This window comes from Balaenoptera musculus, chromosome 11, assembly GCF_009873245.2.
Source record: "Balaenoptera musculus isolate JJ_BM4_2016_0621 chromosome 11, mBalMus1.pri.v3, whole genome shotgun sequence".
Classification (NCBI taxonomy): domain Eukaryota; kingdom Metazoa; phylum Chordata; class Mammalia; order Artiodactyla; family Balaenopteridae; genus Balaenoptera; species Balaenoptera musculus.
Genome location: NC_045795.1, coordinates 101,837,304 through 101,855,717, shown reverse-complemented (window position 1 = coordinate 101,855,717; position 18,414 = coordinate 101,837,304). Strand labels below are relative to the sequence as shown.

General features: G+C 58.9%; 1 protein-coding gene across 7 annotated transcripts in view; it reads right to left on the bottom strand.

Annotated features, from left to right (window-relative positions):
* Positions 1-5,310: 5,310 nt before the first annotated feature.
* The window catches only part of IQSEC1 (IQ motif and Sec7 domain ArfGEF 1), a 331,819-nt gene continuing 318,715 nt past the window's right edge, over positions 5,311-18,414 (bottom strand). For 2 of the 7 annotated variants that reach the window (XM_036868762.1, XM_036868764.1), the window contains 4 exons: positions 17,084-17,245; positions 16,044-16,220; positions 10,613-10,662; positions 7,175-7,363 (listed from right to left, as the gene is read on the bottom strand). In XM_036868762.1, coding sequence (XP_036724657.1) covers positions 7,319-7,363; positions 10,613-10,662; positions 16,044-16,220; positions 17,084-17,245 — 434 coding nt within the window. In that variant the 3' untranslated portion in view covers positions 7,175-7,318. Of the gene's footprint in view, positions 5,511-5,781; positions 5,859-6,719; positions 7,364-8,428; positions 9,464-10,612; positions 10,663-16,043; positions 16,221-17,083; positions 17,246-18,414 lie in introns of those variants that run through there. The other 5 variants (XM_036868758.1, XM_036868759.1, XM_036868761.1 and 2 more) reach the window with 5 other exon arrangements.

The window sequence follows — 18,414 nt, the reverse complement described above, 5'->3', positions numbered from 1 at the left end:
TTGATTTGGTTACCTATAGGTTAGTCAACTTTGTTTATTTGATTCTCTGAAAGCACCTCGTTCGAATAGGGCCCTTATTTTAGCTGCTCCTTTCTTTCCCTTCGTCACCAGGCCTCCGGGAAATCTCCCCTTTCCAGGGTGCTTCCCTCTTCTCCGGAAGCAGGGCTTCTGCACCTCTGGTCTCAGAACTTTCTCAGTCTCTCCCGCTTGATTCCGAAGTGGCCAGTACTCTCACCCACCGGCACTCGCGTTTCCTCTGAGGGCCAGTCTGCCCTTATGGGTGTGAACCCTAGTTGATGACATGTTTCCTCTATTCCGTGCAGTCCTTACCTTGATCTACATTCTGGTGTGGGATTCACTGGCAACTCGGCTAGTCCAAGATGTTTGTTTTCCCACCGACCTCTCATTGAGATTTGTGATCTTTGGTCTTTCCTGGTTACACTGTAGGTCCGGGCTATGGGTGGTTTTATTTGTTCTTTTTCTGAACAGTTCTCAGGATGTGGGAAGAGATTCCGATTTAGGTGGCCTCCACTACCCCCTGGTGTTTTTATTTTAGAATGTTTTCTTCCCTATTAACCCCACGGAAGATGACACCTGAGGAGCTTTAGTCCCCATCTTTCAGATTTAAATGGGACTTTATCCATATAGGACACCGGTCACGTCATGGAGGTGCAGGTGGACCAGAAATAATAGAAAGGGGAGAAGGCAGTTCCCTGAAAGGGCCTTAGAAGTCTCTAAGTACACGTCAGAAATGGGGTAAGCATCCTTCACGACACACCTGCGTCGGCAGCCGGTACATCTTTACCGCAGACCCACTCAGTGCTGAAAGGTGAGGTGGGTTCCTGCGGGAGGGGAGCGCTGAATGAATACACCCAAGGAGAGGCTTCTCAGGTTGACGCCGTGGCTGCCCTGGGCCACCAAAGTGGTGTCGCTGTTCATCCCAGGAGCTCTGGCCTGAAGTCAGACTCAGGGGTGCCCCCCTCCCCCAGGCCCCAGTCCCTACCAGAGTCACCAAATCTGCTCAGAAACGCTACGATTTCCATCCATCTGGTCCTTATTCACCAAAACAACACTATCTGATGGCAAGTACATCAGGGGCCACCCATACGATGGGCCAGTGTACAAACGTCATCAACTGTTGCATCTTTTATAACATCAGGATATATTAAGGAAAAAAGGAAATACAATTTACACATACAAACTTCAACTAAACCATATGCTGTAGAACGCAACAGAGTTCCACTGCTACAGACGTTTGGAAAACGTGGCACAGACTATCTTTCAGAAACTTACAACAAATGTCATCTTTCTAAGAGGCTCTTGAAACAGAGCAGGACCCTATGGTCCTCGCCCCCCATGTCCTCAGCCTGACTCTTGTCTGTAGAAAAACTTTAGCCAAAGAGTAAGTTTAATCAGAGAAGTGAGAAAATGCAGAAACAGAGGAAAACGGTCAAAGGAGACCAGATAACAATAGTTTAGTCATTAAACAAAGTCAAGGACCTTTAGTTCCTCCTCAAGGGCTATAGATAATATCCTGAGCCATATCCTGCGAGCTGTCTTATAGATACTGAAACCTCCACCAGGTGGAAGAAGTGAACTACATGATGACCAGACCACAGTCGTGACATAAGCTGCCACAATTCCTAGAACTGGCCTCAAAGAAATGGGAACAAACCGACCCTGGAACTGAAGACTAACTGTACTTAAAACCATCAAGATGCTGCTGGTCAGACCACTGCAGGACCAATCTCAAGACGACTGTCAGAGCTGACTGTGCTGTTTCTCCCTGGAGTCCCCTCCCTCCGTCTATAAAAGCTCTTCTCCACTGATTGTCAGGGGGGAGGGAGTTGACCTTCGGACAGGCGTCTGTCCCCCACCGCCCCCCTCCCATGCCGGCCTCCGAAATAAAGCAAACTTTCCTTTCCACTAACCTTGCCTCTTTATTGTCCTTTGAGCTGCGGGCAGCCGGATCCCACTTTTGGTAACACTCTGAGACGTCCTGCAGGACAGAGACAGTTTAACTCTGATCTGACCTGGCGTCTCCTAGATGGCTTCCACTGTGAAACTCTTTCTTCACGAGGGGCACCGAATAACACTTACAGACTGTTTGGGACACACATCAAAGATCTGAACTAATAAATAAAGTTACCATAAAAAAAAAAAATCTGAACTAGGTAACCGAGAAACATGCCCAAAGACAGGGTGGGAAGAGGGGAGACTAAATGCTCAGTTATAACTGTTTTTGGGTGGTGGGATCGTGGGTGATTTTTTCCCCCTGCTTGTTATGAATCTATTCTTTCCAAATGCTCTGAATGTTAAAAACACATTTGATGAAGTTAAAACACAGTGATTAAAAGCCTCCAGCCATCGCCCAAATTCTTCCTTGAATTAACAAGGAAGCGGCAGGACGCAGTCTTTCCCTGCCTCTGGCCCATGCCGCTTCCCTAGGTCTCTGATCTCACCGTGAACCACCGAAGTGCGTTGTGCATTTCGGCACTAAGTCTCCTTCTTCGGGCGTTGGTACTCACCTATTCACTCAACAAACACTGGCTGAAGCCCTTTGTGCCACGTGTTAGGATTACAGCTGTGCAAGGACCTGACCTTGTGACGCTTCGGCAACGGAACGATCACGTCACTGAATAGACAACTACGCAAACGCATTGCAGAGCGGGCAGCGGCTGAGCTGGAATTTGATGCAGGAAATAGAAGCTAACTCAACAAAGATGCAAGGAAGAGCGTCCTACCTTCGGGGAACGGCCAGGGTCATACTTGCACAGGCCCGGAGGCAGGGGGAACACGGCTTCCCTGGGCGTCTGAAGGGCTAGCGTGGCTGGAATGAAAGGGGACAGCGAGGGTCAAGGGCCAGACCATGCAGGCCTCACGCAGCCCATGTCAAGGGTCTTCTGTTATCTTCTTTTTAATCCTGAGGACGACAGGAAGCCACTTACGTGGCTTCAAGCAGGCAGCATCTTAAAAAGACCCCTCTGGCGCCAGGGGAGAACGGGGTCGAGGGGCCCACCGTGGAGATCGGGAGCCCAGGTACCGAGCGGGTGACAGACAGACAACGGCCTGAAGGCAGGTGAGAGATGTGAAGAGGCACAGGTAGATTCAAGAACACACAGGAGGTAAAACATCAAGAGGGCTAGGGACTTCCCCGGTGGTCCAGTGGCTGGGACTCCACGCTCCCAACGCAGGGGGCCCGGGTTCGATCCCTGGTTGGGGAACTAGATTCCGCATGCATGCCGCAACTAAAGGTCCCACGTGCTGCAACTAAGACCTGGTGCAGCCGAATAAATAAATATTAAAATAAAATAAAATAGGGCTTCCCTGGTGGCGCAGTGATTGAGAATCTGCCTGCCAATGCAGGGGACACGGGTTCAAGCCCTGGTCTGGGAAGATCCCACATGCCGCGGAGCAACTGGGCCCGTGAGCCGCAGCTACTGAGCCTGCGCGTCTGGAGCCTGTGCTCCGCAACAAGAGAGGCCGTGATGGTGAGAGGCCCACGCACTGCGATGAAGAGTGGCCCCCGCTCGCCACAACTAGAGAAAGCCCTCGCACAGAAACAAAGACCCAACACAGCCATAAATAATAAATAAATAAATAAATAAATTTAAAAAAAAAATAAAAAAAAAATAAAATAAATCAAAAGGGCTTGGTGACAGCACAGATTTGGGGATTCAGGGAAAGGACAGGTGTCCAGAACAATTCCTAAATTCTAACTTACACCCCTCACAGGGGTGCTATTCATCAATGCGGGGGGCCCAGGGAGGCCCCAGCTCCACGTGTGTGTCCGTGTGCGACCGTGGATTTGGTCCTCCTGGGGAGAGTTGCTACTGAAAGATCCAAGGGATGTGGGTGTTGGGAGCAGAGGTCTGGGCCGGAGATTCGAATTTGGGAATCTCTATAGGAAAACAGAAAGCCAGCCGAAGCTGTGGGCTTGTGTGACGTTGCCGAGAAGTAGGAAGGAAGGAAGAGGAGGGCTTTCTGCGTCCCTGAGACCAACACGTCGTGGCTCCGGGGAGGGGTGTTAGCCTGCAAAGGAGACACAGGAGGAGCTCCCCACCCTCCTCCCTCGGAGAGGAAGGAGAGAGTGTGCGACCAGAGACGCCACACGTTTCACGAAGGGACGTGTGAACAGCGCCGAAAGCTTTGAGGTCGAATAAAACGTGGGCTAAAGGGCACGGTCAGTGAGCAGGAAACAATCTCGGAGAAGTTTCACTGTGTCACCTGCATCCCCAGCTAGATTCTCGGTGGCAGGAGGAGCAGAGGGCCAAGCAAACAACTGTCCATCAATGTGGGGTGCGGACGATCTACACACCCTCAGACCAGCCAGTGGTTCCGCTGTGACCCCCGCCCCCTTCCAACCACCGATTCGTTTTCTGATGCATCTTGACAGAAGCAGCCCTGTGCTGGGCACCGGACACAGAGAAGGGGACCACGTGCACCCTCTGCCCCAGGAGCTCGCAGTCTGCTGGGGAGACAAACCCGAAACCCAGAGCACGGTCGCACCGCAGCACTGGCTGAGCGGCTCGGGTGCCCCAAGCGGCAGGTGTCAGCAGCCCCGTGCGTGGTGGCATCACGCGCTGAAGCAGACCTAAGTATTCCCAGGAATGCCGGGAACCGGCTCCCCTCCCTCGGAGGCCCCCCGAGGGCCTGGGAGAGGGACGGCCCCCCCGCTGCAGAGACCTGAGACCGTCTTCCCATAGGGACCCACTTCTCTGTGAAGGGTGGGCCGCAGCTCATGGTGACCGCTGATGCCAACCTCTTCGTGTTTCCGCAAATTACGTCTACCAGTCTTACTTGGTTTTATGCTACGTACTGAAACTTTTAAGGGGTATCCTCTGGAGCTGAGTTTGGCTCAAGGAAAGGAGAAACAGTACAAGCCCATCACGTTCCCACAGAATGCCTGCTCGCAGCAGGAGCAGAATTCCTTCCCTGGCTTCCACATCACGTGACGGGGATTGGGCCCCTGGGTGTTCCTCCGCCTCCACCAGTCCCTCCCAGCCCACCTGCACACTTCATACGGTCCACCTCCTGTCTCTCTCTAACTCAACGAAAGCACACAATTTTGTCCAAAGTTGCTAGAAGTTATAAATACCTCTGAAATCTTCTACCAGTGCCTACATTGCGACGTGTACCGACGTGTACCTTTATCTTAAGCCGTCCATCAGCATCCTCAAATTAACGTCTTCCCGGAAAGCCGGAGCCCACGGCAGTCACGACAAGGGATGGGCCGCCCTGTCACCTGGAGGTCTCTGCGTGTGGCCGACAGGGAAACCGCTGGACTTCCCAGAAAAAGTAAGAACTCGAGGGTTTTGAAGCATTTATTTGATTTCTCCACATGATCACAGCTATGGTTTTACATCAGTAGAGTCTGTTACTACTTACACACAGAACGCATAGGAAAACAAAAGCACTTCTTTCCTCCCCAAAGTTACATCGTGGGTGCCGGGCTTCCTGCGAGCGAGGTGGCCCTTGAGGTCTGAAGAGCCCGCATTCGAGACCTGGTTCTAAGTGTGTGAAACGACTCGAGGTGAACGACAGTGCCCCAGAGGAGGTGGTCCCACACACGACCATGGCATGACCGCAGGCGGGTCACACGGTGACGCCCCCCCCACCCCCCCTCGCTGTGCCCATTCACCACCCTCACCTCACGCCGATTCATTCTGCAACCCGCTTCCTGGATTATTGTTGTTGTATTGAAAATACTTACAAAAGGACTCGTTTTTCAGGCAGGAAGGGTGATGATATTTTACAACGGACCGTTAGATGCATGCTTACCTGTAGCGACATAGCTTCGTACGGTGCTGAGTCAACACCTAGGGTCATGTTTAACATCTGCTGTCTTTCCAGCTCATCTTAAAGAAAACCAAGAGGTTTCTGCTGCATGCAGGGCGAGATGGAAAAATCACTCTACCCGGGATGACTGAGGGTGTTTTTAAGCAAGATGTGCACATCGTATTAGGATGAACTTTATTTTTACATTGTTGTGCAATCCATTCATAAACTTAAAAAAAACAAACAAACAAACAACATGATTTAATTGTTGTCCCAGAAAAGATTTCTGTGATGGTACCAACTGCTTTCTCTAAGGGTCACCTGCTGAAATAATCTGTGACTTGAACAAAATGCCCCGCGTGTATCTTGACAGTGAGAAAGGATGACACACATCCCGGTGGTGCCCAGCCTCCCACCTCCTGTGCCAGGGGGTGAAGCACAGGTGCCCACAGCTGCGACCCTGGGATGGGCTGGGATCCCGAGAGAGCAGCCTCAAGAAAGCTACCTGGGCCACACGCTTTTCAGGAGCGGCTGCTTCCCAAACGAGTCTGGGGCAGCCGGGTTTCGGCCTCCTCCAGGGAACGGGGTACCTTTCGGGAACACTTATTCCACGACAAGTTTGGAAACGAAACACAAAGACTGATGAAACCTCACTGACCAGAACCCAATCCAGCAGAAAGTTGGAAACACGGGGAGAGACTCCCCCCCACCTTCAGGGACCCAGCCCGGTGACAGCCTGGAGGTGAGGGTCCCGAATGGCCTGCAGAGAGAGGGCACCCTCCCCGCCGGCTCTACCCAGCTTGGCTCTGTTTCCATCACTGACTGCCCTTCGGAAAGGGCGACCTGGGGTCAATCAGCCTGCCTGCATCTTTTCTGGAACAACCTGGAGTTTACAGTTAGAGCCTACGATTGGTACAGAGGGTGAAGAAAAGCCGACATACTTAATATGTTATCACTTTACTTCAACTATTTGTCAACAGGAACACTGAGAGAGTTTGCAAATACACAGAACACAAAGTGTGGCCTCGTGCCCGACGCCAGAGGACATGCAGTACAATTCGACTGTTCCTTGTCATCACAACGCCCTTTACACCACAAGACGGAGAACGCCTCGGGAGCGGGACTCTGGAGGGAAACCAAGGAGCTTCGGGGTCCGCGGAACCGGGGAGCCTCCCACCAGCCCGGCCTGGACCACATGAGACACGCCCGTGCTTTTCATTTCTCTCTTTCTGAGCAGATGAGAGAGAAGGATGACACGGATGGGAAGGTAAAGGCGGGCAGGTTAAAGTCACACTTCTTTCGAAAAAGGAAAAAAAAAAAAAAAAAAAAAAAGCTAAACTCTAGATTGCTGTACTTGCTCTCTATGGAGATTAACAAAGTGCTCGGTTTGCAGATTTGCTGGTTTGGTGACCTGGATGATGCGACAAAGGGGGCGGTGGGCGGGCAGAGCCCCGCGCCCGCGGAGTCCCGCGCCAGCTTCGCCCTTTCTGGAAGAGCTCCCTGCCCGGCAGGTGCCGGGGGCGATCCTCGGGTCCACGGCTTAGGAGCACAGCACTGGCGGCTGCAGTGGCTCGAAGGGCTGAAACTACAAAGTACGTCCCGTGGGTGACTCAGGCACAGAACCGGGCGCGTGCGGCGCCAGCCCCGGGGGAGCGGATGGTGTCACCACAACATGGAAGCGACAAGAGCACAGCGGAGAGTCGTGATGCCCCGGCAGCCGCCTGACCGTGAGGAGGCGGCGGGGCCGCACTGGCGGGGCCGGGCACTCGTCGGCCGGGGTCAGATGGGCCACGGTGATGACACGGGGGTCGCGCTAGCACACGGCCACATGGAATCACGATGATCACGGCCACCACTCAGAAAACAAAACGGGAAACACACACACCGCCCTGGGTCACTAAACGCTAAGAGCAGCCTTCGGGTTCCGGGGCGTCCGCCTGCTGCGGTTGGAGACAGGATGAGGGAGCTATGGTGCTGGGGACACAGGATGAGTTGGTCGTTTTCATGTTGGAGATGAATACCTCTGCCGTGTATGGGGCCCCCCGCAGAGGGCTCTGAATGAGTGTGCATTAAATCAAATGCATACAAAAGAAACATGGATCATGGAAATTCACAGTTATTGCAGCCATTAAAGTGTCTAAGAATCTGTAACCAATGGTCCAAGGCAACCAGTTCTTAACTAGCTGTCTCGAGTTGCTACTGTAGAGTTTACTGCATTTTATCTATTTGCTTACCTGAAATAACAGAGCAGTTATAATACTGATTACTTATGATAGTCTTCTGTTAATAAAATAAGGATTTATACAAAGCAATATCGGACTTTTAAAACAGTTAGATGCTATGTTACTTGGCACAGTTAGTAATGATCGTGTAAAGATTTCCGCCAGTCCTAGGGGGGCTTCTCTTCTTTTTTATGAAAATACGGAAGAATATGAATTTTGTCCCTAGCATTTAAGTTTTTGGTCTACCCTCTCACACGTTTGTCTAAGGTACTGTCTTTCCTATCAGGTAAGTGGAGCTCCTTGTAAAGTCTATATTGCTAATTTCGTGGACTGAAACGTTTGCCTTTCACACACAAATACTACCTATACAGTATATATATATATATATTTATATATTTATATATTTATATTATATAAAGTTTACTTACGTATTTTCATCAACCATATCAGGTCTACTTAATTTTTGCCCATTGTCAATAAAAGAGCAATAATGCAGCAAGTTTTGGGTTTTTTGTTTGGTTCTGTCTCTGGTTTTTTGTGTCGTCTCTTCTTTTCCTAGGCTGGGTTCTCATCTGCGTGTACAGTGAGGGAGCAGAGAGCTGAGGGCTACAGGTGGGGCGTCAGGGCGGGGAGCTCGACATCTACCTGGCCGGCGGCACCGTTTCAGGGCTGATGGTGACCGAGGCCCACCTCCCGGGCTGAGGTGGATAGAGCCTGGGGCGCCACCGCTAAACGAAACTTGGGGGGGGGGTTTGTTCCCTGTGACACAAGCCCCGGGGCTTGGGGGGCTCCGTCCGGGCCGGGAGCAAACGGGGAGGTGGAAACAGAAAGTGCCCTGGGTCTGGTCTGGGGCTGCCGCCCCTGGGCGCGCCTGTGTGGTGTGCACTTGCTCTGGGGGGGCCCGGGACCCCCGCCCAGGCTGTCTACACAATCGTGCTGATGCCGCTGGGTTTGGCCTTGCTGCTGGGGAGGGGCGGCGGGGCAGGGGGCTGCCCGTGGTGGTGCACGGCGTGGCCCACGTGGCCCGGGTGGCCGGCGTGGGCCGAGGGCAGCGGCGGGTGGCTGTGGGCATGGGCCCCGTAGGCGGGCTGCCCCCCATGGGGGCCGTGGTGGTACTGGTGTGTGTGCTGGATGTGCTGGGGCGGGTGGTAGTGGTGGTGGTGATGGTAGGGGGGCGGGTTCTGTTGGAGGGGGCAGTACTGGCCGTGGTGCCCGTGCACCGGGGCCTGCAAGGGGCCCTCCGCGGGCCCCTGGGGGTGGCCGGGCGAGGGATGAGGCGCGTGGGGGGGCGGCTGGGGAGGGGCTGGGGGCAAGTGGGCCTGGGGAGGGGGCTTCCCTCTCTTACTCCCAAATAAGGAGCCCAGGAGGGAGGAGGAGTTGGGCATGGCCTGGTGTGGGCGAGATGGACAGTCTCGTGTTGATGTAGCTCTCCGGCGCATGTGAGGACTGCTAATGATGGACCCCTAAAAAGGAAATTCATAGAAACCAAAATTAAAAGAGCTTAGAGCACTTACGTCAGAATGATTCTTAAGAAATGTCAAAAAAAAGTTCACCCACTGACTGCTAAGCCTTAGTTCAACTCGGTAGCCGCAGAGGCCGGGCCGTGTAAGGCTGGACTCAGGCGCCACCTCCGGACACTACCGTGCAGGTCGGCTGGAGGGGCCGGGAGGGGGCCTTTGGGGAGAAAGGTCGGTTGTGGGGGGGGGACGCAGCCGCGGCGGGTCAAGGTTGACCTCTGCTCTTGGCCTGATGAGCACCTCGTTGCCGGAGGCGGCCGGAGCTTCCAGATCAGAACCGTGTGTCTGCGGGTGTGTGTAAGCGGCGTGTGCTGGGTAGGGTGGGGCGGGCGGGCGGGCGGGCCGCGTGCAGGGGAAGGGCCGGTCCTGCCCTAAGCTCTCCTGGGTCCTCTCAACGTCCGAGGGCGTGTGCTCTGCCTGTGCCGGTCCCCAGGTTTCTGGGGAGGTGGCGAGGGGGACAAGAGGGGCTGGGGAAGCCCCGTCCTGGGGGTGGGCACCGCCTAGGCATTTCACTGCGGCTACTACTGCAAACCAAACACGGGAAAAGAAGGAAACAGAAAGGTCTGCAAGCTGAGGTTAGATGTGAACAGGAATATCGAGATGGCTGGAGGATGAATGAAATCTCATGAAATCCACACTGAATTCCTCTTGCTCTCATGGCTCTCCTCCCCCGAGCTAGCTGAGCAATTCCGTGGTGCCCTGACTGCAGACACACAGCAATCGAACCTCCAGGAGGGAAGCGATGGGGATGGCGGAGCATGGAAGTCCCGAGGTGGCAGAACCCGCCAGCGCGGGGCGGGGGAGGGCGCCCGGCGGCCGCCGCCTCCGGCCCGGGATGAGCGGGAAGCCGGGAAGTGAACCATGCTGGGACCGCGGGGACGGGTTAGGCGGAGACTAAACCACAACACCCAGACCCACCCCCTCCGCTGCAGCCCAGACAAGCGGTGAGGGGCACGGGAACGCCAGGCGGGCGGCATGCACGGACGAGGCAGGCGGGGGGTCTGAGCCTCTGTGCAGAAGGGGAGGAGGAGCAAAACAGAAAGACACCAGGAGGCGACACACGACAGCCAGCTGGACGGGGGGCTTCCGACTTACTTCCACATTGCTCTCTAGCGATCCCGCACTGCTGCGACGCCCTCGCTTCCCTGCCCAGAACATGCAATACCACAGGTTAGACGCGACACGGGGCCGGGCGCTGCCGCCGGATGGCCCGGGGGAGCCGGTGGCAGGGCAGTAATGAGTTAACAAGACAACGGGGGTTCTTAAAAAGCAAAAAAAAAAAAAAAAAAAAAAAAAAAAAAATCTTTTTCAACCAGCCCAACTTTAACCCCCTCTCCTGGACCGGGAGCCTGGGGGGAGGGGCCTCCGGGGGGCTGGGGTGGGCGCACAGGCCCGGCTGCCCCCGAGCTCCAGGGGGCCTCAGCTGCCTGCCAGCGGGGACGGGCAAGGGCAGCTCCTCCCACAGCTAAGACGAGCCAAGCGTGGTCCTGCCCGGCCTGACCTGCGGTGGATTTCACATACGTATGTATGGCGCACGCACACGCACACACGTCTGCCTCCCCGGCTGCTGGTGGGCCTGACGGTGAGGAGACTAAACTCCACGTCCTCTTTCTCCCGGTGGAGCAGGGGGGGCCGCACCCTGGGCCCGTGTTTGGTTTGTGCAGTGTCTGGCCAGGGACAGGGACGCTGGGACTTCCTCCCAGCGCAGGGCCTGGAGTCCTCTGTGGGCACGGCCCGCTGGGACGCCACACACGTTCCCCAGGCGTGAGCCCTCGCTGTCAACGCCTCTGCGTCCCCTGCACGTGGCACGTAGCAGGCACGCAACCTGTGTTGGCTGTGCCAGAGGAGACTGAGTCTGCCTCTTGGTTCTGGATGTCCAGCGACCGCCCTGGCCCCCGCCGGTCCCGGTGCCCCGGGCGACTTCTCCAGGCATGTCTGCAGGACACCGAGACTGAGGCAGAGAAGGGGCTCCAAGACGGCTTCCAGCTTCCACCTGTGCCGGCCTGGCAAGCCCCATGGGGCGGGACAGGTGTCTCTCTGTCCCCACCAGCAGGAGACGGAAGCTCTGGCCGACGGACTGACCGGCTCAATCCCCCCAGTGAGCACGTTCACGCCGCGTCCGCCCGTCCCCGAGGCGGGAAATCTTGGCCACGCTGCCTTCTGAGCTGGACCCGGGCCGGACCCAGGAGCCTGGAGGATGGAAGGCGCTGCCTCGTGCCGTCCTGTGGCCCACACCCCGAGCCGCGCTGGGTGGAGAGGGCGTGTCTGGACCCTTCGGGCCTCACGGTGGCAGCTGCACGTGCCTGGGACAGGCCCTCGGGCCTGGGCTCACAACGGCAGGCTCAGGGGAGCTCCGGTGCCCTTGCCTTGCCTGCTGACCCCCAAACCTGAGTTCCAGCTGGGAGCCTGGGGTCCACCGAAGGCCGTGCTGGACCCTGGCCTCAGAGCCCACTCGGAACTGCGCCGCACAGCGGATGAGGTTGCTGAAGACCATGGACCACCAGGTGGGGACTGGCCCTCGTTCCCAGCTGAAAATGACCTTTCCCTTCCTTATCTTTCCGCCGCTGTGAGAAGAGTGGTGACCTTTCCTTCCTGCCTTCTGTCCCAACAGGTGGCCCAGGGACATGGAACAGAATTAGAGCCCAGCCTCCAGAAGGGGGGCTCTGCAGCTGGAGGGGTGACCCTACCTGGCACGCCGTCTACTCTTTGCCTCAGTTTCCACATCTGTCCACTAGGCATGGCCCCCGCTCCCTGGGCTGGCTATGCTCAGACCTCTGCTGTCCCTGGAGCGTCTCAATCTGCTCTCTAGCCCCTCTAAGGCTGGGGACACTCCTCTAAGGACTAGGGACAGAGAGGGAAGACAGAGGCCCCGCCGGGCCAGCAGCACCCTCCAGCTGGCCTGCTTCTCCCAACAGGACTGGGCCAGGCCCGGGGCTGGGGGCTGCGGCTTCATACGCTGCCCCCGCTGGAGCTGAACAGCCCCTCTCCTGCCCACCGTGGGCCAAGACTCAGGGGAGCTCTAACTTGGATGTCTTGGAGTGATTCTGAGTTTCTCAGACTTCACCTTTTCAACTTCTCAAGTCAGCAGGAGATACGGGATGTCCCCGCAGGAGTCCTGCACTCCAGTCCCGGGCGCACCCGCAGACACCTGCCCACGGCAGACGCACGTGTGGGCGTCTGCACACGTGCACACCACCTACTGATGGAGGAGGAGCTGGGACAGCTGTTCCCACTCACGTATCCCCACCACTCCTTCCTTGCCTGCCCTGTTTTGGGGTCCCCCGCAACCATCTCCGGATCCTGCACAAGCCTCAGGTGAGCCCTGCCCCAGCCGGCGCCTCTCGAGGGTCAGAGCAGGCCCTGCCAGCCCGGCCACGGACAGCTTGGGAGCCGCATCCAGACGGGGTGCCCGGCGAGGCTCTTCCCTGCCTTCCTGGCTTCTCGGCGTTGGGACAGCAGGCAGACAGGGCTCTGCCCGAGGTCTCGTGCCGTGGCCCTAGCAACGCTGAGGGTGACAACAGCCAGCACACGGGCCAGGCCCCACCCCCAGTGCTCTGTGGGTACTGACTCTCACAGATCCTGGAGGGCAGCGCTAGGCCCACCTGCATCTGGGGAACCCAAGCCCAGAGGTGTAACTCGACCAGGGCCTGGAGCCAAAGACCCCGGAATCGGCGTGCTGCGCGGCCCTCTGATGGGCTCTGCTTGGGAGGCCGCCCCGAGCGTGGCCCCCACCCCAGGAGAGGCAGCCGCTGGCCCACTGGCCGCTACACGTGCGGAGTGCCCATCGTGGGACAGCAGGGGCTGCTCTGGAAACTGGCCGCCAGGAGCCACCAGCTCTTCCCCACCAGGTGCAGGACGTGGCAGGCTTCCAGCTGCGCCCCGGGTAACGACGGCAGACCCCGCGGGCCCGGGAGATGTCCTCTCCGTGGGGACCGGTGCTGGGCAGCTCGGCTGGCGAGGGGCTGGGGGCCTCGGGGTCCGTGGACGGGGTCCACTGTGCCTTGACTGATCTGCGGCAGGAGCTAAGGCCCAGTCACACCCGTGTCGGAGGTCCCTGTGGGTCCTTGATCTCAGGCTGGCAGGGCTCTGGTGCCACTGAAACGAGCAGGGGGCCCAGCTGAAGGAAGACCACGCGGAGACACGGGACGAGGCCTCGCAGCTCAGCGGGGAGCCGGGCTGGGGGCCAGGGCCGTCCCCCTGCCTCTTGGGAAGTCTGCCGCCCGGTTCCTCCTGGGCCGCCAAACCACGACTGCCTCCCAGGTCCCCGGGGTTCGCGCCTGGCCGAGGGCACATCCCCGGGTGCTGCCTCCTGGAGGGACGTGTGGTCGCAGGTCTGGGGCAGCTGCTCTGGGAACGATGACAAGCCGGCTGCTGGGCGTCACTGTCCCGAGGGGAGAGGCTGGCCCTGCGCCTCACCTCTTCCCGACAAGCCCATCTCGGCCGGGGCACGGCGGGTGCGGGAGAGCTTCGCCCCGACCTAGTCCAGCACATAGGGGCACGTCTCCGGCGTCTTCCGGCAGGCAGCTGGCGCCGGCCCGTCTTCCTCTGGAGGTCGCAGGGGGCCTGTCCCAGTCTGGGGCTTCGGCGGTCACCAGGACTCAAACACCCACCTTACCGCCCCTCTCACCTTCGGCGCAGGGGGCGCTTTCCCGGGGCTTCTCTTCGCGGTGGTTTAGGACCCGAGAGGACTCGCTCCCTGGAGTCCTTCTCGGCTCAGAATCCCCAGACAAAAATGGCAACGGTACCGATAAACAGAAATCAGCCAGGCCTCGGAGCTCCGCCCTTCTCATGGCCATGCACCCGGGCGCGCGGCTCTGTCTGGCCCCCAAGCAGAGAGTGGAGAGCTGAGGCCCTGATCACCGGGAGCTGGAGGGGCCGTAGCCGGCTGCGCTGAGGCCACTGCTACCCGAGGGGGCTGGACAGGACCCAGAGAGGCCAGAACCTGCCCCACTGCACAAACTCAAACACGGGCCCTGGGCCCCCAGCCTGCAGAAGCCCTGAGCAGTCTGGTTACGATTAGCTGGGTGTAACAAGCCACGGGGAAAACCAGCGGTTCTCAACCACGGCAATTCTGCCAACCAGGGGTGGTACTTCTCCCCCAGAGGGCACCTGGCAATTTGGGGGGACATTACTGGCTGTCATGACTGGGGGGTGTTACTGGCGTCTGGTGGGCAGAGGCCAGGAGTGCTCTGGCACAAGACGTCAACAGAGCCGGGGTTGAGAAGCCCTGCTTGACTCTCACGCTGGCCATGCAATTCGGATTTTCACTATGGAAAAAAAAAAAAATGACGAGACAGAAACAAAGAAAAAAATCCAACTCAAAAAAAAAAAAAAGAAAAACACTTCTGGGAAATGAGTAAGCTGAAGGGAGGGATGGGGTCATCAGCAGGCTCTGTACGGGGGCCCAGCGCTGGTCAAGCGGTGATGCCTGAGGCCGGTGGGGTGGGCGAGGCCCTGGTGGGGAGGGGTCCGCTGGGCCCTGGAGAGGAGGAGGCTGGTCTCAGCCAGAGAGGGTCTTCGCCAGCAGAGCCGCGGTTACGTCAGGCTCCTGTGGCTGGGACAGCTGGGGCCTCGGGGTGGGAGCCTGGGGTCCTGGCACAGCCACGTGCCCCCGTGTCCGGCTCCCTCCGCTGCGCCGCGGCCCCTGAGCTCCCTCAAGGGAGAAGCTGCCTGGCTGGACACGCCTAGTGGGGGGCTGAAGAGCCGCTGGCGTGCATCGCCTCACCCCGTGGCTCCTCCGACCGACCGCGCTGGCAGGCAAAGCAGGCTGCAGCAGCGCTCACCTCCCGCCTCCCCGCCCCAGCCGAGGTCGGGCAGGGCCGCCGGCAGAAGCTCCCTGCTCGCTGACGCCCCACGCACAGCCCCCGCCCCAGGAACCCCGGGCGGCTCGAGGGGTGCTGCTTGCTTGCACGCTAAGAGGCTGGCAGCAAATCAGACGCACACAGGAACAAAGGAACAACAACGACAATCACATTTCCGCCAGGGCTTTCCCCTGACGTCCCAGGGCCAGGCGTGGCCGCGTCTCTGGGCTGGACGGAGGCCCGGGTTTCCCAGGAAGGGAGACCTCTGTGCGGAAAGCAAGACCGAGGACAGTGGGAGACGGGGTCCCAGACACAGTGTCAAGGGCTTCACTCCATCTCATTCATCAGCATGAAGCACAGGGACGGGGCAGCACAGAGTACAGGGGACCCACCCGTCAGCGGGGCCGACTCACTCTGCGTGAGAGCAGATTTCAGAAAACAAATAAAAGAATAAAATAAATAAGCAAGGGAGACCAGGGGTAACCTCCCGGCTGTCCTGCCTTTGACCATTCGGCCCCGTTTCCTTTGGCCTTTGGGGGACGCCCTCTCCGCGTGGCCACATGCTGCTGTGGTTTGGGGACGGCCACCCAAGCGAGCTCCGTCCGAGCCCCTCCACCGTCCGAGCCTCCAACACAGCCCCTTCCGGCCGACGCAAGCCCCGCCGGCCACGGGCGGCCGAGTCCCGCGTGCGCTGGGTAGGGGGCGGTCCTGGGCCCAGCTCTTACCCGCTTCTGAGAGGTCGCGCAGGGAGCTGCTGAGGGCGCTGCGCTTGAGGCCCTCGCCGCTGGCGTAGCTGTCGTCCAGGCAGGCCCGGCTCAGGGTCCCGCCGCCCGGCTCCTTCTTGAGGCTGGAGCACTGGGACATGCTGGGCCGCACGACGCCCTTCTGCTTCTCGAGCTCCGCTGGAACAGAGGCCGAGGGACCCAGTGAGGGGAGCGTGGCCCCCAGCCAAGGGTGGCTTGGGGAGGGCAAGGGGCTGGGGCCCCCCCGGAGGGCAACGCAGAGGACTCGGGGGGGCCTCTGCTCAGGGTGGCACCGGGCTGAGCCGCCACCTCCCCGGAAGGGGGCAAGTGAGGGGCAAGGCCGTCTGGGAAAGAGCAGAAGCGACGGCACCTGCGACCAAAGGGGCCGAAATGAGACCCCAGAAAGGAGGCTGGAGAGACCAGAGTGCCCGAGGTCTGCAGGAAGGTCAGTCACTTTCCTAGGAGGCGGATTTGCGCGGGTGTGGAGAGGAGTTAACCCGGCCTGGCTGTGGATGGAGGCCAGGGGTTGGGGCACCCATGTGCCTCCAGGAAGCAGGCTTAAAGCCAGGAGAAGCAGGGGTATCATCGGCTTTAACGAAAACCAGGGGATGGCCCCAGCCCTGACCCCTCCGGGTGGTCGGGCGCAGAAGACACAAATACCAACCACGCTCAAGTGCAAAGGGCTCAGGTCCAGGGCTCTGGACACGGGGTGACCAGGGTCCCGAGAGGCCTGCCCTCAGGGCACACGATGTAGTTCCTCGGGCAGGACAGGCCTGGGCCTTGGAAGCCCGGCTCCCACCCAGAGACCCCTGCCCACCCCTCCTTCCTCTGTGCCGCCTCCCACGACCTGGGCGGGTGGGCTGCCTGGTCACGTGGCCGTGGGAAGGCCAGAAGAGGCCGAGGGCATCTCACCTCTGGGCTCACAGAGTCCCTGCACCCTGGCCTCTCACCACTGTCTCGGCCCCAAGATGGGAGGCAACGCCTGCACCCAGCAGGCCCCCCGCCGGGCATCCGTGACTTACTCTCTATCCTGTGCTTTTCCATCTCCTGCACCTCCGCGATGGACTCCCGCAGGTCATCAGTGAATTTCTTCCGGTCTTGAGGATTGGGGGCGTTAAAGTTTATTAGCACTTTGATGTCTGCTCCGGGGACGGCGGATGTGAGCCGGATGCCGTTGGGGTAATCTGCAGAAGAGGAGGAGAGCGCGGGCCTCAGGGCGGGCTCTGCCACCTCCCTTCTGGCTGGCAAAGTACCAGCGGGTCTCCATTCAGCCGGGGCGTGGGAGCACGCCGAGGCCAGGCTCCCAGAGGACGCATCCCTCCAGGGAGGAAAGGCTTCGCGGTGCAGCCTGGACAGACCACCAGGCAGTCTCCGGCTCCTGACCTGGGTCTGTGTCGCTCTGTGTTCAAGTCGAGGGCAGATCCGACTGACCTGAGGCAAAGCCAGGGCCCTCGTTCTTCCCCACCGGAAGGGCGTGGAGCCTGGACTCTTTAGGGTCAGGATCCTTGGTCACTGGGCCAGGCGCCGAGCCTGGGAGGAGGGGGAGGTCGTGTCCCCTCTCGGGGACAGTCTTAACCAGTCACTTCGGACTCTTCTGTCCTCTCCCGACTGGTCTCCAGGCCCCCAGCTCCCTTGGGGTACACCGTGGGCACCCCACGCCCAACAGTCCTCTGCTCAGACCGGCCCGGTGCCTCCTCCGTGCTCTCGGGGTCTCTGGGGCTTTGGTGTCCCGGCAGCCTCTCTCCTCAGTGGGAATCAAGCATCCACCACTGAGTGTGTGAAGGTTCTTGGCCCAAACACCAATCCCACCGTGGTTCAGACCTGGGTCAGGGCTGGGACCTCAAACGCCTAGAGGCCTGAGCGGCTTTCCTAAACGCGGGGAGCGGGCAGGGCAGGGTAAGACCGCGGCCGCAGGGCCTCGGGGGGTGTGCAGCCTGCCACTGCCTGCCATCCGCCCAAACCTAGCTTTTCAAGACGAGCCACGGATACCTGACTCTTATGGGAAAGATGTCAGTATGAGCTCAACGAATTTAAAACCGAGTTCAAACGTAACATAACTGAGCTGCGACCGACCAGGGGCTGCCGGTTGGAGACCCCGGGTGCGAGGCATGTCCTACAGAAGGTCGGGGTCGGCTCTCGCTAGCACCGCGCCCAGGGCCGAGGGCTGAGCCCTGGGAACCTGAAAGTGGTCTGGGCGTGGCCTCTGCCTGAGGACTCGGTCTGCTCAGGCCGCTGCTGGGGGGTCACTACCGCCGCCACCCCTTCCAAGAGGGGCCTGCCGGGCAGGGCAGTGCGCGTGGCACCAGCCTCCCTGGTGCTGCCTGGGAGAAGCCAAGGCAAGGCCGCCTCCTGC